This window comes from Dipodomys merriami, unplaced genomic scaffold (assembly GCF_024711535.1).
Source record: "Dipodomys merriami isolate MVZ:Mamm:240054 unplaced genomic scaffold, mDipMer1.0.p SCAF_3, whole genome shotgun sequence".
Taxonomy (NCBI): domain Eukaryota; kingdom Metazoa; phylum Chordata; class Mammalia; order Rodentia; family Heteromyidae; genus Dipodomys; species Dipodomys merriami.
This window is the reverse complement of record NW_027204492.1, coordinates 4,882,676-4,905,374: the sequence shown is the minus strand read 5'-3', so window position 1 is coordinate 4,905,374 and position 22,699 is coordinate 4,882,676. Positions and strand designations below refer to the sequence as shown.

The 22,699-nt window shown below is 37.8% G+C and overlaps 1 protein-coding gene across 5 annotated transcripts in view; it reads left to right on the top strand.

Annotated features, from left to right (window-relative positions):
• Aff2 (ALF transcription elongation factor 2) overlaps positions 1–22,699 on the top strand; it is a 484,064-nt gene that overhangs the window by 443,765 nt on the left and 17,600 nt on the right. For all 5 annotated transcript variants that reach the window (XM_070039611.1, XM_070039608.1, XM_070039612.1 and 2 more), the window contains 7 exons: positions 966–1,087; positions 5,046–5,265; positions 10,201–10,490; positions 11,042–11,105; positions 15,065–15,201; positions 20,192–20,263; positions 20,594–20,687. In XM_070039611.1, coding sequence (XP_069895712.1) covers positions 966–1,087; positions 5,046–5,265; positions 10,201–10,490; positions 11,042–11,105; positions 15,065–15,201; positions 20,192–20,263; positions 20,594–20,687 — 999 coding nt within the window. The remainder of the gene's footprint in view (positions 1–965; positions 1,088–5,045; positions 5,266–10,200; positions 10,491–11,041; positions 11,106–15,064; positions 15,202–20,191; positions 20,264–20,593; positions 20,688–22,699) is intronic.

Genomic DNA, 22,699 nt, shown 5'->3' with positions numbered 1-22,699 from the left:
CATTCTGATTTATTTCCAGACCTTTGGGTAGGTTTATTTTATTTTTAGAATAACATTGTTTTGTAGTGGCATTCAGGTAATCTTATCCTCAATAGTGGTCATGGTGGTACACAGGTAATTCCTAATCCTTTCTCTGTTTCTTCTTTCCAGGGGACAATTGAGTATGGCTAGAAATGGCTCGGTTTCTCAGCTAAGAGCAACTCACCTAAACCCTATACTGACCTATTAAGACACTACAAGAATGATTTGTCTTCATTTAGTTTTAATATAGGACTAGGCGACTAGAGAGTGCTATGAGACAGGAGAGTGCTAGAAAACAGGAAGCAAGTCCACTAACATGGGTACACTAAGACAAAGGAGCATACTAGTATTATCTCTGAGTTGTGGACCAAGATTTTAAAATAGAGAGCAAGGGATCTGGCATCCTTGCACTGTGACTGGTTCACGTTACAACCAAGGATTTACAAAAGTGTGTCTTCAGAACCAATGCATGCATATAGCTAGAGACATGCTTTTTGCACGTGGTTCATTTCCATCCATGCTGTTGATTTGGGAAAAAAATTTTATATATTCCCCCGTAAACGCTATGCTGTGTAGACAGGGATGACACCAGGTTAGGAGTTGTGTTAGGTTTTAAACTGTTCATTTGTAAGAACACTGTTGATGAGAGAAGTGTCTGAAAATTACAGCTTTACTTTGGTTTTGAGATTCCCTTGCCACTCCACCTTCAATGAGAGGTTCACATGAGTTCAACATTCTTAAACACCAACTTTCTGATAAGACTAGACTAGGCAATGCTGACTGGTTTCCTGTCTGATCAAAGGTGCATATTTAACTCCTCTAGCTAAGGTAGAAGTTAAAACAGAAGCAAATAATCTCTTTTGTTGATGTCATTAATGTGTGAAACATTCTTGTCTGGAAGTGCCAAGTATTTTCAGCTCTGTGAATGTGTTTTCCTGTCAAAGCCAGCAGAAGTTGCGGAGAAAATCCCTGAGAAGAAGCAACGCCTGGAGGACACCACTACAATCTGCCTGCTCCCCCCCTGCATCTCACCAGCCCCACCCCACAAGCCTCCCCATGCTAGAGAGTAAGTTTGCCCTGCCTTTATATGATTTCTCTGTAAGAGTGTTCTGACTTTTTACATATATGTGTAACCACTCCTGTGCTTGAACTCAGGGGCCTGGGCTCTGTCCCTCAAAGGAATTTGTTTTTTTTATTTTTGTTTTTCTCAAGGCTAGATCTCTGTCACTTTAGCCACAGCTCCACTTCTGGATTTTTGGTGGTTAATTAGACATAAGAATCTCATGGACTTTCCTGCCTAGACTGGCTTTCAGCCTCAATCCTCAGATCTCAGCCTCCTAAGTAGCTAGGATTACAAGCATGAGCCACTGGTGCATGGCTTGTTCTGACTTCTAAGAACCAAGATTCTGTTCTGATCATCATTAAAACCTTTCTTTTGAGCATGAGGATCATACACCTGCTGCTTGGACGTCATTACCTAATGTCAATGCAAAGCTTGAGGACTGTAACTGCATTCTTACCTCCACGGGGGAAATGAGCTGTGTGCAATTCTGCTCCCTCTGGGGCAGTTCTGTATGAAGCGAAGCTTGTTAGAGAGGAGTACGTTACTCCCATGAGCTGGCACATCCTCTCCCTCCTCTCTCTATATGAAAGGTTCCAGAGTCAGACAAAAAGCTTCTCATTTTCTCCCCATTTAAATAGCTTCAGTCTTACCCAAAGAAGTTCTGCCCTCTCTTCCTACCAAGCATTACAATTAAGTTCTTTTTGTCATGTTTATATATATATATATATATATATATATATATATATTATACACATATATATATGTCACTTAACTACCAATCATGTCAGTGACTTGAACCATTCTCTCTTGGTATAAATTCATATAACATTAAAGATTTTTCTCATCAAAGCCCAGTTTTGGAGTCTATTAGCAGTCCAAAGCATAGAGGCAATCTGGCTAACTTCTGCTAACAACCAATTTCACAGATTACTATTTAACATTAGTGATAAGGCATCAATCTGCCACAGCTCAGATGGCAGACATAAGTGATCAGCTCATCCAGGTACTTGTTTTTATATGCAAGTAGAAACAAGTCAAATTACAACTAGATCCATCTTTAGAAGATTTAAGACTTGGGGTGCCCTTACCCTAAAGTACAGCAGTTTTTTTTTATGCACATCTGTAGTCTCTGGCTTTGAAACATTCAATTCACATAGTTAAAGTTCTTAGAAATGGAAAGGAAAAGTTCAGGGCAATGGGGCAGTGACCATCAGTCACACTGCAAGTCTCCTTGCTAAACAGTCCAGTGATTTGGTTCTTCCTCCATCTTATGGAAGAGAAATGATCAAAGATGTAAGTCATTATCTGGTTAATGTAGTCGGCTTCATGAAAGGGCAATTATAAGGCACACTAATGCAGATTTCCTACTTTCTAAGAGGTACAAAAGCAGTGTTTTCCTAGGAACATTTGTCATTCAGGAAGAATCTGCAACATATTCTTGTGCTTATCAAAAACATTCAAATCTCTGGAATGGAGGACAAATGAATCAGAATAATCTCTTAGGAGAATTCTCTAGGGGCTGTTCTCCTCAAACTTTGTCTTCTCCTTTGTGCCCTTCACACAAAATTATTAGAAATTGCTATGAGCCAACTCACTTTTGTAAACGAATATTCTAAATCTAGCAAAGATGCTATACTTAATTGACAGCTGAAGTTTCCCATTGTCCAGCTGAAAAGCTGTGCTGAGTTTCTCCACTTCTTTGTGGCTTGACCAAACAGTAGAACCTATAAGGGGCTTACTGGCACTGGTAAAGTATTTCTCAGATGTGTTCCTCTGTCATATTTAAAGACATACACACATATAAAAGGTGTTCTTGTAGTTGGAATCTGTAATAGTGAGAGTGATCTCTAGAATATTCTCCTTGTGTGTCTTTTGTCAAGGAAGTCCTGAGAGGCTCCAGAGTTCCAGGTCATTATCAATCAAATGGTAAGGGAACTAAAACATTGACACCTACTGCACAGAATGCACTAGGGTCCCATTGGTCAGGTCAGTGACAGATGGAAAAGCTGTGACTGTACGAGCACATGGTAAGTCAATTGCCTCTCAGAACCAGCTTTTTGCCTTGGAAGGTCCTATTACCTTCTACTTGAGCTAGCTCAAGTTGTGGAGGAATGGTTATAAAGAATGAACTCATGCACCTACTGCCATGACAACGATCAACATGTGTGTGTATAAATCCCCAAAGGTCAGGAGACTCTGTGTGTGTGTGTGTGTGTGTGTGTGTGTGTGTGTGTGTGTGTGTGTGTGTGTATTTAGTATCATTTTTATCAGGCATCAGTACGGTTTTGAAATGTTCTCTTATTTCAAAACAATTTGAAAACACTTGGAAAGTATTTTATTCCAATTTTGATCAATTAAAAACACTGAATTGTTTGGAAACATTTTGTATCATGACAATAAAATAACACAGAGGCACTTAAATGAAACAAAGGTTGGAGAAGATGACACAGACTAGTACAGTTGGCAAATTTGTGGATCACAGTAGAAGTGGAACAAGGAAACTGAAATGACATCTTTTTTCAGGAAATCAGACCACTTGAATGCTTGTTCATCTTTGATTTGTTGCTTTGAGATATGGTAAATCTATATATCTATGCAATGACTGAAATTGACCAAGAGGAAAACATAAATTCTTGTTGACTTAATTGGCTATTGAAAATCGTAGTCAATAATCATGGAGAGTAAATGGCTGCACAGTGCAATATTAGGTGTCGAAAACAAGATTAAAATCCAACTAGTCTTCATTGATTAGTCTAAGACAGTATCTAAAATAAAAATCCATGACCCAATTACCATGTTAAGCAGTTTGCATAAGATCTTAGTTGTACTGTATTATTAGAAATCTCAGTGTATTTGATGGTGCCCATCTAATGGGCAAATAAATTAATTCGAAAACATGGGTGTACATTTAAGATCATAAATGTCTTATGTCAATGTATCCAAAGAATATATTTAAGTAAAGTTTTATAAAAGAACTCATTTTTCCTTGGCATTAGGGTAGAGCTACATTTATTTCCTTATTTATCTAGCATGTATTAATTGTACGAAGAAGTTTTTTTCCCATGGCATTTCACAAGTGTATACATTGCACTTGATTAAGCCCTTCCAGTAGTTCGTTTCCCTCATTCTTCCTTTCCCTCTGCAGCTTTCATTGGATTTCATTATGCGGATATAACCTTATATACACATATTTTTCAATGTTTACAGTAGTGTTTAGAGTGCAATTTATTTTAAATAATATGCAAGCATAATATTTCTTTTTATTAATTTACCTTATTGTTGTTATAGAGGTGGTGTACAGAGGGATTCCAATTACATGATTCATGTAATGACTACATTTCCTTTCATACAGTGTCATCTGTTCCATCACTCTCTCCTGCTTCCCTCCCTCCCATCTCCACCCACGAGTTGTATAATATTTAATAAAATACCCTTCCATTTATTGTTCATTGTACCATTTATCACGTTATTCTTCAGTTAGGTCCTAGAGAAAAAGAAAGTAGGAAACATTGTGAAAAATGATGGGATTGAAGTCTGCATTGTATTTTCTATAAAAATCTAATTAACAGTAATGTTGATAGGTTGCAAATATCACACTGTAGCACACTCCATTAGACATTCCCATTTGTCATAGAATTCTGCTTCCAAGACATGTGTTTATTCTTGGATACAGGTATATGCATCTATCTAACTATCAATGAATATTTATATACCTCTCATAGGTAAAGGATAATCAATTTAACAAATCACTTCAGCTGAAAATACTAGCCTCATGAGAAAAAAATCAAAATAAAGCAAGATAAGGAAGTAGAGCTCAAGTGGTAGAGTGCTAGCTTTGAGCAAAAAAAAACAAATGCTCAGGAACAAACCTAGGCCCTGAGTTCAAGCCCTGGGACTGGCACACAAACTGAATAAAGCCAAGATGAGACTTCACAACACCCTGCACATTTTGTTTCCACAGAAATAATTCTAGAAGAGCAAATAGAAGAAAAGAAGAAAAGCTTTTCCCTCCTCCACTTTCTCCACTGCCAGAGGACCCTCCACGTCGCAGAAATGTCAGTGGCAATAATGGTCTCTTCAGTCTAGACAAAAACATCTCCATGACTGGACAGATCACCTCTACAAAACCTAAGCGGAATGAAGGCAAATTCTGTGCTACTTTCAAAGGAATATCTGTAAATGTAAGTGTCTTGGAGCACATATTATAATCGTCAAGTAGCGGAGCTGGAGGCATGGTTCAAGCACTTGCCTAGCAAGTAAGAGGTCCAAACTCTAGCAACCACATTAAAAAAAATAACTCTCAGAAAGAATTAAATTAACTCAGCTTCTCTACCTTTATCATAGGAAATGTGGTCAGGGAGAAAATGGCAAAAGGGGAAAAAAAAGTGTGTGTGTGTGTGTGTGTGTGTGTGTGTGTGTGTGTGTGTAAACATATGCACTTCAAATTTTAATTATTCCAATTAAATTTAAATATTTTATTCCATATTTTTTTATATTTTTCTTGGATGTGTTTGGTATAATATCTTCATACCTTAGGGGTGGAAAAGACACTTCCATAATAGAGTTTAGCCTCTGGGCTGTAGTAGGGACCAGTCATTTAGTGACTAGAAATAGGTGGAATGGGATTTCTCAAAGTCATTGAACTTGAGTAAGAACTCCAAGTTTTGGTGTTCTACAATTTACCTTTGCCAAACTGAATTGTGTTATTAAAAGTAGTTACTAAACAGAATAGAATTTAAACAGTGAAATCCATTTCTCAAAGCACACAGCAATGATTCCAACCTCAGCTAAAAGACTACATAGTCCTTTGGACTTTGTACACTAGTAGTTAGTTCGCATAGATCACTGAAAGTTCTTATTTTTCACACCCACATGCAATGACTTTTAACTCCTCTGAGGTATCTATGTACATGAACTGTTGAAACGATAAGTAATAATGTCAGTGAAGAATATATGTATTTTCCATTATAAAGGTATGTGTCTATATACTTGTGTATGTCATCTTTCAATGTAAATGTAGGTGTGTAGATGTGTGCATGTGTATATTTCTGCATGTACACTTAGACTTCTTTAAATGTAATAGGAGTAAATATCAGTAAGTTTTCACAGTTCTGGTATTAATATTTTAGTTTCTAAATCAAAAGTGCTCATCTAACCATTTATGAAAGTCTTTGTATGTATTTTAAAACACCAGCATACATAGTCCTCCATCATCTGAGATGACATACACATTGAGGTAAATTTCATTACCAATATAAAAAGCTAGTACAGAGCTATAATTTTCCATATTTTCACACACATTTAAAGATGTTGACTCCATAATGTTGGAAATTATGAACCTACTTATTCTAAACAGTAATTACACTGCATATCTTATTTTTAATAGTGAATTTAATTAATATTATGAACCCTAATTGATGCACACTTCTGCTACAAGTTTTTGGGGGGTATGTAATTGCAGGTCAGAAATGCTTTTTGAATAGTGCCTATCATATTGTCACAAAGAGTTACATATTATAAATAATAATGACTAGTATTTTACTACAGATAATTAAATGTCCTTAAATAATACAGGTTGTTATTATGACAATAATACTGCTGACAAGAATTTGTAGTCAATTACACAGAGCTAAAAGTTAACTGGGAAAATGTGATAAATATGACTACGCTTGCTCATTAACTTTAGTGTGTGTGGTTGTGTGTGTGTGTGTGTAAAATGAAGGCAGTTTTTTTTTATAATTTGCTAGATTATATGTAGGCATTTACAAGCAGATCTTTCAAAGCCAACCTCAATATAATGTCTATGAACAATGTGGTATTTCAAGGTTCCTATCACATATCCTGGTTATAAATAGACGTAGCACTGTGTTAGGGCTTATACCAAACAGTGGGGTTAGCCCACTGTGTCTCTGAGAGTAGACACAAGGATCCTGCATGAGTTTTTTTTATGGCTCTCATTACCCTACATGTTTAGATTGAATAAAATCTATGATGATCTTTAAACTGTTTTCTCCATATTCATTACAATAATCTGTGCATGTAAGCCCTCTTTGCACATTTATCTTAGTATGATCTAGGCAGTAAGAACTATTATCATAAAGTTGAGGATCAAGTGGGAAAATACCAATTCTCTGTCAGGACAGGCAGGCATGGTCATACACATCTGTTATCTCAACTATTTGGAGGACAGAAGTAAGAGTTGCCTTGTGGGTTGAGGCCAGCCCTATCTGTAATACCCTATCTGAAAAACAAACCAAATGCAATAAAGCTTGGGACATGGCTCACATACTAGAGTACTTGCATACCCAACTTGAAGCTTGGAGTTCAATCTCCAATACTATAAAAATAGAGAAGTATTCCTTTAAAGTGATTCTTTGACTAAGGCAAGTGTTCATATGTATGTGTGTGTGTGTGTGTGTGTGTGTGTGTGTGTGTGTGTGTGTGTCTGTGTCTGTGTCTGTGTCTGTGTCTGTGTGTCTATGTCTGTGTCTGTGTCTGTGCCTGTGTATCTGTGCGTCCAAAGGCATCTAGTATATGCTAAGAGCAGTGGACAATGGGTGGAGGGGCAAGCCCTAATTCAGAAACAGTTACCAACCCGAGGTGCTCAAAGTACTAGAGTATAAGGTGTCTTAGGAAAGGAATAGAGATAGGTCTGTGAATAGCACAAGGAGAATTAAAGAACACTTTAATATGTAGGAAAACAGATGTTTTTATTGGAACAGTCATTTGTTAAGGTAAGCCTTAATAGATATGAAGGGAAGTGGATAAACACAATGTAGTTAATTCACATGATGGAACATTATACAATCTTAAAAAGCAAGGAAATCCTAACATCAGCTACACTACAACATGCACAGTAAAATAAGCCAGACATCAAATGACAAATATTGGCATTAAAACTCGCTAAGATCCCAAGAGTTCTCACATTTATAAAAACAGGAAGTCAACAGGTTGTTTAGGGCTAAGTGGGGAAAGGAGAGCTGTTCTTTAATGCATACACACTTTTGCAAGTTGCAAAAGACTTTGGGGGATTGGTAGCACAACAATAACAATGTACTTAAAACTTCTTTACTGTGCAGTTACAACTGACTGACATGGAAATTTTTGTGATATTATTTATTTACCACAATTTTAATACTTTATGAATAAAAATAATGGAGCAAATTATTACAATGCAATAATACAAAATACAAAGAAATGAAGGCAAGGCTTTTAGATCTAAGAGTCTTCATGAACCAAATCAAGAAAGTGAAGAAAGCAGGAGGGTGGTCATTTTCATTGAAATCAAGATCCGTGGAAGGGAGAAGTTAGAGTTTAGGTAAGAAGCTAAAACCATGTTAGAGAGGGCTTTGAAGCTACCACAGGTGCTCAGCCTTGAGTATACACTTGAATATACACTGATTCCTTAATTAGAGTGACACACAGCTTTGTTTAGGAAGCTCAGGCTGGTAGGTAGTCCAGACAGAAGACAGGGTAGAACGTCCTTACTTACCAGGCATGCCCTAGTCTGGGATCAATAGTAGTTCTCTGTGGCATCATGCCAAACATAATTGGTAACTCGTTAGTCACATAGAGGAAACCAGGCTTGCTGACAGGGGTGACGGCAGTGACGATCAACAGAAAAATGGTACTGTTTTAACTCTCAAGTTTGTTCTAGAAAAATATGGACATCTTGGTAGAATGATTCAGAAGTGCTTGCTGTGGGTTCAAAGGTTCATGGAGAATGCAAATGTCAAAATTCTATATGTGACGTTTTTGCCTGTTGTTGAATCTATGGCAGTACATACAGGATTGACAAACACAGGAAAGAAGAAATCTGAGGAATGAACATTGGAGCATACCAGTCTTAGGGAGATAGCAACTTAGAAGAGCAGAAAGAAAAAGGCACCATGGGAAATATTGTCAGGTTGTTGCACAGTTGCCAGTTGAGGAAGGCAGAGTCTGTCATGGGAGCATGTCATGTGATCTGTAACAAGATACTGCCACATAAATTGCAGATCTTATTACCTACCTCTCGTGGATCCCACTCTCTCTGTGGCACTGACAGTTCAACGTGAAGTCCTCATGAGTTTGTTATCCACTTCATATTTCACCTGGGGAAATTGAGGTTTTAACATCCCAAGTCTTCAAAAGGAGACACAGTTACGTATCATTCAGTTACCCAGAAATCAATCAAGGGGTTCATAAGAACAAAAGGGTTGTTTCAGCCGCCTGTCCACTAGGGTACTGATACCTGGTGTTCTGGTATTTTCATGGCCCACATTTGAGTGCTTTGGGAACTTGCTTTATCCTAGAGAAAGTTTCTGGCCTTGTTCTCTTACAAAAATATGTACAATAGAATTATAAAGTGTCTCTGTCTATCCATCCATCTATCTGTCTGTTTGTCTATCTATCTATCTATCTATCTATCTATCTATCTATCTATCTATCTATCTATCTATCTATCTATCTATCTATCTATCTACCTACCTACCTACCTACCTATCATCTATGTTTCTGTCTGTCTACTACTACTATTTATCTCATCCTCTTCCTCCTTCTCTCTTCTTTATATTCTTTTTCTCTGTCCACTGACATTTTCTTCTAGATTAATACCTTTGACATTATTGTTGTCTAAATGTACCAATAGGTCAATGTAATCCTGGCACCTGACTGATTTGGTGTTTCATGTTGTCATAGAACAAAAGCCGCTCATTTACTGCATTCAGCCTCTAGTGCTGTGTATTGTTTTGTTTTAAATTTCTTTTCGTAGCCAGGCTTCAGTGACTACTGCCTGTAATCCTAGCTACTCAGGAGGCTGGAATCTGAGGATCGAGGTTCAAAGCGAGCCCAGGCAGGAAAGTCCATGAGATTCCTACCTCTAATAAACCACTCAGAAAACCAGAACTGGCTCTATGGCTCGAGTAGTAGAGCGCTTGCCTTGAGCTGAAGAGCTGAGGGACCATCGCCCAAGCCCAGAATTCAAGCCTGATGACCAACAAAAAAGAAAATTAAATAAATAAATAAATAATTTTCTTCTCTTGCTTGATACTATACTTGACATTCAAAGTGTTTTTGGAAGAGATGTTCTAAACAACTGGACCTAATAGAAGCTTCTTGTCCTCCTTTTTCCCCAGGAGATAGACACTCCAAAAAAGGCTGCCTCTGCCACCGTTACTGTCACCAATACTGCTATTGCCACTGTTACTGCTACTGCCATTGTCACTGCCACTGTCACTGCTACTGCTACCGCCACTGCCACATCCACCACCACAACTACCACCACCACTATTTCCACCATCACCTCTACTATCACTACTGGCCTTATGGATAGCAGTCACCTGGAGATGACGTCCTGGGCAGCCCTGCCCCTCCTATCCAGCAGCAGTACTAATGTCCGGAGACCCAAGCTCACTTTTGATGACTCGTATGTTGTCCTTACCTTATTATAGACACGGATTGGGAATGATGACTTGGGGTGGGGCAAAGTGGCTTTGCCAGCTCTATGCATGTATGTGTCTCCTCATATACGACCCTACCATCAGCTATATAACTTTCAAAGTATATCCTCCTCTACATACATTTCTGTCTCCAACAAATATCTTTGCCTGTTTTCATTCTGGGGTTTGTTATTACTTCCAACGATGGGTGCTTACTCCTAGATTATTATTTTTTATCTTTTCTTCATGTCCTCAGACAGACATATATTGATAGCTAGGTTTTATGTGATCTCTTTGGGAAATTGTAATGACTGAGTTAAGGGGATGTGTTTATGTATCCCAATGGACCATTATATACTTCAGATTTCATTTATAGTATTATTTCCAGTATGTGTATGGTATGAATGACAGCACTACGCTGCCTTTTCCAAGGCTTTATGCAGGAATAAGTTTATAGTAAAAATGTATGTAACTACTGAGTTTCTTCATGAAAAGACAAAACATTGGTTTTCAAAAAGAGCTTGTTTTGTTTGTTTAGGGTTCACAATGCTGACTATTACATGCAAGAAGCTAAGAAGCTGAAGCATAAGGCTGATGCACTGGTAGGTTTTCTTTCTCTTATTGCTTTGCTCCCAGTAAGTTATAAGGCTTTGTAACAATACAAAGAAGGCACTTTGAAAACAAGTCAAACTTTTAGTACTACATCACAAACCTTCTTTGCAATGTATTGTTGCTCTGACATAGGGACATTAGAGCTAGATAATTCCTTAGAACCAAAATTCCCAGTGTACTTCAAGCTCAGTTCTCTTGTCATTGTTCTCTTCCAACTGTTTCTCCCTTTGCCCCTACTTCAAAGTCTCAGTCACACATTCCATTGTCATTATCTTTTAAGTGAATTTGAAATGACTTTTGAAGCTACCCTAGAAAGGATTGGAGCTCTTGGGTCCAGCAATCCAATACTAGTGCGGGAGAAATTATTAAAAGCTATCTAATTGACCTCGGGAAACTTGGGTCTATAGAAAAAGCTCGCCTTCTTGAATTTGATTACATGTTCCCCAAGTGATACCCACAATCAGACTGTGATCTAGAGCAGAGAGAGGAAATACTGTCATCTGGGTCTCCTGTCATATTTTATCCAGCTTCTCCCCAAAGATCTTGGTCACCTACAGCAGAGATGATCTCTGCATGTTGACTTGTTTGGCTTAATTCATCTTCCTAATAATGAGTCTTAACAATTTTACAATTACTTGGTTAAGTTAAGACTACACACTACACCAATGAATCAGAATTTCTGGGACTGAGCCCCTATTGCATGGTTACTACAAGAAATGTCCAAATATGGCCATTTGAGAACACTGTCATGGAGAAGATCCTAATGTCATGCTCCTCATGATTAAGTATATCCCAGAACAATTGGAAATACCAGTTCCACCTCATTGTGAGAAAAAAAATACTATCCTCCATCTCTGTACCAGGTCTGCCCAGGCCTTAGCTGTGCCTGGCACTGATTGGGGAGCCTGTGGTAGAATAGCTCCACATTCTGCATTATAAATATCATGTGACCTACATCCACCAACCATTCACAGCCCTTGCATCTGCTACTTCTTTTACCTCCTGTCAGTTTTTACAGTGGTTGATATTACTTAGGCATTTCAAGAAACCAATCTTTTTGTTGTATGAATTGTTCCCTGGAAATGATTACATACACATATACACCACTCCTACAGACAGAGATAACAAGGCAGACCTAGGCCTAGTGGCTCATGTCTGATCCTAGCTACTCAGGAAGCTGAGATCCACAAGACTGTAGTTCAAAGCCAGCCCCAGACAGAAGTTCATGAGACTCCATCTTTCACCTAGCCATCAAAAAATAGGGCTAAAGGCATGGTTCAAGTATTGAACACCAGCTAAGAAAGAAACTTAAGCAAATGCAATACCCTGAGTTCAAACCCTAGTACTGACAAAATAAAAAAGCAAGACTGCAGACAGACCAACTCCACTGGAATCTCCAAGCAGATAGTGCTTGTGATATCAGATAGGTGGAGAGATATTAGAAAGACGCTGGGTAGAAGCACTTGATTAGAAAAGTATAGAGTCTCCCAAAATGTCTTCAACTCAGTGCTCCGAAGCTAGCCCTCTTGTCAAAGTCAGGGTAAGGAATATATAGATGTTCCTTTGACAAGCCGTGACAGTCGCTGGTGAAGATTGTGAAGCATGTATGAGTCCACATAGGTAAAATATTTGAAGAATTGAGAAAACAAAGCCACAGACATGTACACTTATGAGTAAGAGTTAACCTTGCTCTTCATTGGGAGGACTGCCTCCAAGAGGGCAAAAATTGATCCTTGAGATAAGGTGGAAAATAGCCTTCCTTTGAGAGTATCTCAACCTTTTTCTTTCTTTCATTATAACCAAACCCCAGAGTGATTTTTTTATTTAAATTTTATTGTAAAGGTGAGATACAGAGGGGTTACATTTATGTAAGTATGGCAAAGAGTACGTGTCTTTTTGAAGAGTTTTACCCCCTCCCTCATTTATTACCACTCCCCTCCTCCCCAACTCTAGTACAGTGGCAAAATGCTTGCCTAGCAGGTGCAACACTCCAGGTTCATTAATATCCAGTACCATACAAAACAGAGCTTTTAAAAGGTATTGTCCTTGTACCTGTAATGAAAATTTAAAACTCCAAATATATTCATTATCTGTTCATATACTGTGGCCCTTGAAAGCATTGCAGCTCATTATAATATAATATAATATAATATAATATAATATAATACAATTATAATATCTGGGATCCAACAATATCTATGGAAACATCGTTGCCATCCACACTCCCTCAAGATGTGGATTGGGAAGTTGAGACTCAGAAATAGGTATGATTTAGCCACTAATTGACACTGTAACTATGAATTTTCTCTGTGGACTTCAATTTCTCCTCCTTGTAGATAAGGAAGGGGAGAGACTACATGACCTTTAAGGATATTTCCAGCTATGGAACTGTAAAGGACATCTCACTTTTCAAAAACCAAGATGTAAAGATTACTTTGGAAGACAAGAGGAATTTGTTTGCATGCACAGACATAGATTTTCATAAAATCATTTTGAATTTTCTTGAGACTGATATTTCTTTACAGTAGCATACAGAAAAGAACTACAGAATTCCTTCAACACATAAAAGCTGAAGAACATTTATTGTAAAAGTCATCTGCAATAAGAGAGTCTGTGGGACCCATAACTAATCACTTTATAGTTGTACCTACTCATTTTCCAGAGACAGTTACTCTGACATCTTGAAAATGAAAATTTTCACAGTTGCATACAAAATATTTTGATAAAACATATACAAGAAAATTAAAATAGCCAAATCTGTCATCCATTTGTTCTTTTCCATAAAATACTATATTAGTGGATTTCTTACATCCAGCTATCAAAATTGAAAATGTTAAATTCTCTTATAAAATACTATAAAATTGTCGTATATAATATTCATTACACATAAAAAAATCAATATGTCTAAGTCAGTTTAATCATGACCATTATCAAGGCTAAAATCTTTTGCAATAAAATTTTACTAAACTATTTAGTAGTGCTATATTTTTAGTCTTTTTGACACCTGATTTCAGCCTATCATTTATGATGAAAATTATGTGGTTGCTGTCAACAGTCAGACTCCAGCCTCACATTTTTTATGACAGTAGTATCAATCTGTAACACTCCTCCTGGGACTGGGCTTGATGTGCCTGTGAAAAGTTCTAAAGGAAGAGTTGGATGTGTTTGTTGTCCATGAATGTTAACAGAAGCACAGCTTACTTGCAAGCGCTGCATAATGGACACATCCAAGACCAGTCTGTTGAATGAATTTAGTGATTAGCAACTACTCAAAGCATTGATTTGGTTTGTCATTCACCCAAAAGATAACAATAATAATGCCACATCACCCATAGAATGTATGGGTTGTATTTTTCTCTTTTCAGCCAGCTTCAGTATCATGACAATAGGACCATAAGCTAGCTCTTTCATCATAGATACCAATATATCCATCATCTCTCACACAAGCCTTCTGAAGCAGAGTATGAGCAACAGCGAATGCTCCATTACAGGGGCTGTTTTGTGCATTGCAGTTTGTTCAGCAGCATCTCTGCCTGCTAGATGTTCTCTTTCCCCTGACATGACATTCCAAAATATCTCCAGGCATTGCCAAATGTTTTTTTTTTCCTTGGGGGGGGGTGTGAAGCAAAGGGGTAAAGGACAATGTTCCTTTCCATTGTGAGCTATTCCTTTATATAAAGGATAAATGAGGGGCTGGGAAGGTGGCTCAATGGTAGAGTGCTTGCCTTGCATGCCTGAGGCCCTGGGTTCGATTCCTCAGCACCACATAAGCAGAAAAAGCCGGAAGTGGTGCTGCTCTGTCTCAAGTGGTAGAGCCCTAGCCTTGATCTGAAGAGCTGAGGGACAGTGCCCAGGCCCAGAGTTTAAGCTCCAGGACTGCCTTAAAAAAAAAAAGAAAAAAGAAAGGATAAATGAGAGAATCATTTGACAAGTTGTCTTCCTGTTTCAGTTTGAGAAATTTGGCAAAGCTGTGAATTATGCTGATGCCGCTCTGTCCTTCACTGAATGCGGCAATGCCATGGAACGTGACCCTCTGGAAGCCAAGTCCCCATATACTATGTATTCCGAGACTGTGGAGCTCCTCAGGTAAATGACCTTTCTACTTCATCTCCCTAAGCTCATTTCACTCAGAATCAGAAGCTGCATATTAATGAGGTGTCCAAGGCATCTTCTTAGAAGTCATCATAATTAGTTCTTGCCATTCTATTAAGGCCATGGAAAAATTATAATTGATTGACATTGTTTGATAAATTAGCCCCTTCAGAGGTTATAATGTGAGACTTATAAATTGTAATATTCATAAAATTAAAATGGAAATGGAGCAGGTTCAAGTCAAATACAATCCTTTTGCCATTTGGCATTGCCTTGTCTTTTCAAAGGTTGGTTTGTAATTCAAAAATAAAGTGGTACTCTCAGGATTTCCATTACACGCCATATTTTCTCTGACTTTCTATGGTGGTTATTAATAAGTGAGGGAGCATTGTTCCAACATAGAGTTGATGTCTAAGTCTGAAGGTGTGTCTCAAGATTCCAAGTATCTGGAAAAAAGAAAATCAGAGTGGTTGCCAGGGTGTGGGTAGAAATGAGAAGATAATAGCAGAAGAGTCTGTTAGCTGTATATATTACTGCTTTCACTGACATTTTAAATGAAATGTTCTCACCTAGTGGTCTTTGTGGAATACAATTTATAGAAAATTAACAAAACAAAAGCCCTAGAAGAACAGCAAGAGGTGGAAAGGAAGAAATATACTTTCGATTTTCAACATTTTGAAAATATTAATAGAAGGATTTAATGTATTCTGAAATATAAGCTAAGCATTGCCCTTCAGTGGATGGACTAATCAGATTTATTTCTCCAGTTAGTTATTTTGGTGCTGAGGATGGATCCAGTGCATTCTGCTTGCTGCAAGTCAATAACTCTACCATTTAACTTTATCTACATCTTTGAAAGTAATCACTTCTCTTAAGATCCACTGGCTTATACTTGTAATAGTAGCTATTCAGGAGGAATATCAGTTCAGACTAGAAAGTATGTGTGACTGTTTGTTAATTGTCAAAAGTGATGTACAGAGGGGTTACAGTTAGGTAAGTAAGGTAATAAGTTCATTTCTTGTCGAACTTGTTACCCCTTACTTCAATATTCTCCTACTTTCCCTCTCCCCTCCCCTCCCCCCAAGTTGTACAGATCATTTCCAACATAGTGTCTTATGAGTATCACTATTGCAATAGGTTCTTTCCTTGTCCTTTTTCTCACCATTTTGTTGTTCCCTTCCCTTCCCTAATTCAGATATATATCTAGGATAATTTTAGAAGATGAGCAGAATAGCTCAATAGCTATGTACATATGAGTATATAAGATGATGCTAAGTGAAATGAACTCCAAGACATGGACATTGAGAGCTTTTTCTTCCCTGTTGTTGTTTTTAATGTACTAAGTGCTTTCTTGTTTCCTTTGTGTGTTCTTGACCCTATGGTTTATCCCTTATTTTCACTGTATTTGATTTTGGATTCTGGGTATTGTGAGACTCTTATCCCCAGTTAATCACCAAATATCAGAAATAGACATGAATTCAGTTGGTACATTGCTAGCCTTGAGCAAAAAACCTCAGGGACAGTGCCTGAGTTCAAGCCCCAGAATCAGCACATGCGCACACACATACTCACAAAATCACTTTGACAATGTGGGCACTTCTTTACCTTATGGGTCCTTTTATGTGTGTGCTGTTACTAGGACTTGAACTCAGGGCCTTAAATTATCCCTTGGCTTTTTTGCTTAAAGCTTGCACTCTACTACTTGAGCTACACCTCTGCTTCCAGCTATTTGCTTGTTAATTGGAGATAAGAGTCTCATAGGCTTTTCTGTCCAGGCTAGCTTCATATAATGATTCTGTATCTCAGCCTACTGACTAGCTACGAATGTGGGCTGTCAACACCAAGTTGATAGGTTCTTTTTACTCTCATGCTTGTACCTGCATAAATGAATAAATCTGAGGTCTTTGTATCGAGTCAATTGGACAGATTTATTATATACATTTTCCTAGGAAAGTGTTTCCAAAGGTACAAAGTATAACTATTATGAAAATCAACTCCACTCAAGTGGAATCAGAAGTTTATGCCCAGAACCAATGGTGCATGTCTGTATTCCTAGCTACTCAGGAGGCAAAAACCTGCACAAACATGGTATGAACTCAGCCTAGGCAAGTAACTAGCAAAAAGTTGTATTGAAGGCATGGTTCAAATACTAGAGTACCAGCCATGAATAAAAAAAGCTGAAGAGAGTACAGGCCCTGATTTCAAACTACAGTACCAAAGTTTATTTAGAGGGATAAATACAGGATGATTACGAGGAAAGCTGCATCATTGCCTGACTAATCTTGGAGCCTCTCCTAGATATGGGCACTCAAGAAGTGCCTGTATCCTTTAATGGAGCCCACTTCCTGCAATGTGAAATCTGACACCTCTACTATTACTTGGTAGCTTTCAAGGGGAAATCGATTTCTTAGCATAGTCAAGGATACCTGTAATTTTCAAAGTTGCACAAGATGAACATTCTGTCAGAAATTATAATGATTAAAAATTGAGGAAAACAGTAAACAAACATGTAGAAGATTCATGTTCTCTCGTCATTCAAAAATGCAAATTAAAACAAGGCATATGTTAAATTAAAAAGAAAATTTTAGCAATGTTCTGAGTTAACATCAGCATGAAAAGGAAAAGTAAAATAGTGTTGAACTAGGGTCCTCTTATACTGCTGATGGGAACAAAAATTTATCATTGGAAATTGAGGGCAATTTAGAATTGTATGAGAAAAGCCAGACAAGCAAGCATTTATAATATTTAACACAGTACTCAGCTTCTAGAAATTTCATTTTCCTTTACTGAAGGAAATAACTAGAAGAGTAGACCATGTTACCTGTATGTTGTTCAATCTGCTGTTACATATCCTATAATATACAAAGAAAAGCAAATCAAATAAATCAATAATAGAGGAATAATTAATCACATCCTAGAATATTCCACCATGGTTTTGGAACCATTGAAATACAATAGTGATCAATACTAAGGAGCCACATGAAAATGTTTATAAAATAATGGCGAAGTAAAATCAAAGCTTGGAGTGTAGTTCAATGATTGGTGCTTGACTAGCATGTGGTGGGAGGCCCTGGATTTGATCCAAAGTACTGCAGAATAAAGTAAAATTAAGCTATAGAGTTATAGGCACAATACAATAACAACTATGAAAAAGATGTGTGCATCTGGTTCAAAGCGGAAGGGCAGTGAGATCATAAATGTATAGAGGTGACCTTATGGATGTTTTCCCAAAGACATAATATCTTTAAAATATTAAAAAACAAAATAGCAATTTCTATTTCATAGTCCCAATATGACATGACTCATTAAGTAGTACTTATCTCCATTAGGAAAGATTTATTTTTCTTAATTATTTCCAAATATTTCTGTTACCTTAAACATGATTTATTTCTCATTGTATTATCATGGAAGGGTAGTTCCATAGAACCTAATGGAAATCAATAGATAAGTTGTTGTTATTCATTTAGAATCAATATTTTCAATGTTTATTTTGAGGTAATTGTATATTCATGTGCAGTTATAGGCACAGGTGCAGACAGTTCCATTGTCCAATGGAAAAACATATGCACATCAGAATTCAACATGTATTTTTATTTGCAAATTACTTAGTTCAGTTTTATATGAAATTAGTTGTGAATTTTTATCTTTTATATATTCTCTGTTACATATATGTTATATATATACATATAAAAAACATGAGGAAAACTTCTGATGGAAGTTAAATAAGTTAAAGCTCACTAGGCCTTGTGAACCACTTATACAATTCAAACTCCACTGTCAAGTCATTTCAGATGTACTTGCAATTAGAAGGTGACTAATACATGAATGTAGATTTAGTAGTGCAATAATATGTTGAAGTAGTGCAGTGTACCCAATCAGGAAGTGAGACCCTATCCTAAAATAGACAGTGAAGAAACAACGTGTAGAGTGGTGATTCATACTAGCCTAACAAGTGTGAGGACCTGAGAAACTAAATAGCCCAAAGCAAAATGGCCTGGGGTCTTGACTGAAGTGACATTGCCTAGCCTACTAGGGTTAGAATGCATTGCCTAGCAAGGCGAAGGTCCTGAGTTCTAACCCCAGTAATGCTCCCCAAAAAAACCTGAATAAGAAATAAGAAAATTAGGCATTGGACAGGCAAGCCCAATGCACTACAAGCCTTCAGTTGCCTTCTTGTAAATGAAATCTAGCCTAGACTGCCTGATTGCACAAGTCAAAGCTTCTTCTGCCACACTGAACTCTATTACTTATTCTCCCACGAGTACCTCTGAAATTACATTACAGCTCACACAATGATTTTATGCAATGAATTATTTTTCAAGAGTCTAAATGCCCAGAATGGAATGTACTAGGCTAAAATGGGGAAAAAAAGAAGCTGCTACTCAACCTTTTATCACCATAATGTGGAAGAGTAACAATTAAAAAGAATGGAAGGACAAAATATACAAGCACCATAAACATAGGGTGCTTAGATTTTAAAATGCTGTGAAATCGACCTTCCTTTAAAGAAAAAAGCACACCTCTTTCCACAAGAGGATATTCAAAATCCAAGCCATTAGGAAAGACCTGTGGATGAGATCTCTGATGCCCATGCCAGACAGACTATTTCATGATTTTTATTAGTTACTTCACCTGTCATAAACTGAACCAAGGCTGGCATTGTTTCCACCTCTCATTGAAAACCAATAATGTTCCTTAGCTTCAATGTTCCTGAAACAGTATTTGCTGGCATTTATACACACAGATTCACACAGACATTTCAGTATCTTGTTGTAGGATACAGGCTGGTAATGCAGCTGGCTTCTCCAGCATTCCATTACATCCATGCTATTGTGTGGTATACACTATCCATTTGCATAGGTTTCAGGAAAAGTACCAGTAAAACCTTCTGCCTTGAAGTGAAAGTGGGAATAACCAACTCGGGACATCAGAATTGCAGAAGGGTAATCCAGATTCCATGTGAGATTTTCTTTTATCTTTAAAGGTATGCAATGAGGCTGAAGAACTTTGCAAGCCCCTTGGCTTCCGATGGGGACAAAAAGCTAGCAGTGTTATGGTAAGTCCTGGTTGAAATGCCATGGGAGGATGTGGAAATTCCCCATCAGCTTTAGTTGCTTATAGAAGACCACAATTCTGGTTTTCAACTGACCTTTTTACTGGATAACTAATGGGCTTTTTCAGTTGCTCATTCAACATTTAGTCTTCTCATTTATTTATCAAAATAGGAGTCGAACAATTCACCCTTACTTTAAAAATGTTTTCTTTATTTACTTGGGTTTCTTAATCTAACCATAGGTGAGTTATTGTAAAATATGACTTACTCTTTCTAGTTTCTACGTTTCTTTAGATCCTGGCATTCACATGATCCTTTCTTCATCTCTCACAGCTACCGATGTTTATCACTTCTCTACTTAAGGATGTTTAAACTGAAGAAGGACCATGCTATGAAGTACTCCAGATCACTGATGGAGTATTTTAAGGTAATCCTTCTTTGGTATGATTTGTAGGCACAAAGTAATTTTAAAAATCCCTAATTAATACGTCAGGAATATTATTAAATGTCAGATGATTAGCACGTGGTCATTGCTGCTAAGGTCATTGCATCTCTGTTCTGGGGCTCAGCAATCCTTTGACGATTTCATGGATTGACCATATGGCACTCAGTAGCCTCCTGGTTGTAGGCAGGCGATGTTCTGCGCTGCTCCCTTCAAAGTGGGCAGAAGTAGTGGCTGTGGGTATATCCCATCTTCCTAAAGAAGAGGACAGCCCAGGAATTCTTCAGCATTGAGGGGAGTTGCTGTGGCCATCCTAGCTGGGGATGGACATCTACACCCCTAAAAGACTTTTCTCCATGAACAATCTTACCGTGTAGTGTTTTGTGATTTCAGACAATTGATTGTCTTGTTCACCAAAATAAATGGACAGACATATAAAGCCATCTTCCAGGAGCTAGTATTTTAGTTTACAAATTTATATATATATATATATAAATTGAGAGTGGACTCAGATCAAAATGGCAAGCAGTAGTTTGGTGCTAAGCTTATCCACAGCACCTTCCAACACTGCTTTTTCCTTCCAACACGAGCCATCATTTAGAGTTGGGAGATTCACGTCTCCCTTTTTTTGGCTATATCTCAAAAGAAAATGATGCCTGTTGCCAAGTACATAAGACCTCCTGGCTAACTTGGACCAATGCAGTTGTTTGGAATGAAGCAAAGCCTGGCCTTTTATGAAATATTCAAAGTGTAGCAGTGTGCAACTCTTGTGACAGCACTGTGACTCAATTGGACAGATGACCCACATTCCCAGCTACTGTGTGATATAGGCATAATGCCATACAGCTACTGATCACGTGCGTAAAAGGAGTCACCTACAACAGCTTCCCATCCCTTCATCTTTCTGCTCTTTATTTGTGCTGTACCAAGGAGGTGTTTGATAATCTTCACTGGGCAATACAATGCCCAAGAGGACTTTTGTAACCAAAGTACCGGGCTCCATGTGGAAGAATGTGATTATCTGGGCAGGACCTGAGAAGAATGTGCACTGCTAGAATGTTCCCATGTGATACTGCTGCTTCTCTTACATTCCCAATATGGTAGCCACAGGGCTAGCTTCTGTGCCCGATAGCATGTCCCGTGTAACTTTCAGGCATGACAAAAGACCAAACATGCTAACTCATTCACCTGTGTGTTGAGATTCTTTAAGATTCAAATGAGAGACTGTAGAATGCATGTTCCTCCAGAGAAGTATTTCATTCATGCTTGACTCCTAAAAATGCTGAGTCTCTTTAATACCTCTTGGGAAAATGGGGCTCAACTAGTCACCTAGAGGCCAAGAGACAGTTGGAGTGCATCAGCTGGCCATGAATGCCATAAGCAGGCCTAACTAGCCCAGTGCCATGGGTGTCCTGGCCACCTGTACCGCTTGACCTCCTGCATCATGAGGCTGTTGCAATAATTCTAATCTCTATCTTGTCTATCATGAGGCTGTGGCAATCAGCCCATTCCCTGTCTTGTCTAAATGTCAGTGTATGGCTATACAACTACGAGAAGACAATCTTTTTAAACCAACCCAGTTCTATCAGAGGAAGAGAAAAATGTTTACCATCCCATGTTCCAATGCAGTGGACCTCTGGATCAGTTGCAATGCTACACAGGGAAAATTGTCAGTCATAAAAATCTGCACACTAAGGTAGCAAATCAAGATGATTACTGAAAACAAACACATGAACAAAAAATATGGTTCAGTTCTGACACATTGCTGGGATATGAGAAATCACAGCTTAACTTGTAGCCCAGAAAGAAAGTTTGCAACTGGAGTTAAAGGTGAAAAGCTTACTTATAGTTTGAAGAGCTTGTTTTGCAGAATAAATTTTAGATGAGGATAATTAAACCACTTCTTGGAAAACCGAGTCTGATTTCACTGGGCCTTTTAGTATATAAGATCTTTCATCAAGTGACTTTCATGGTCCTGATTGGAGCCCACTAATTAT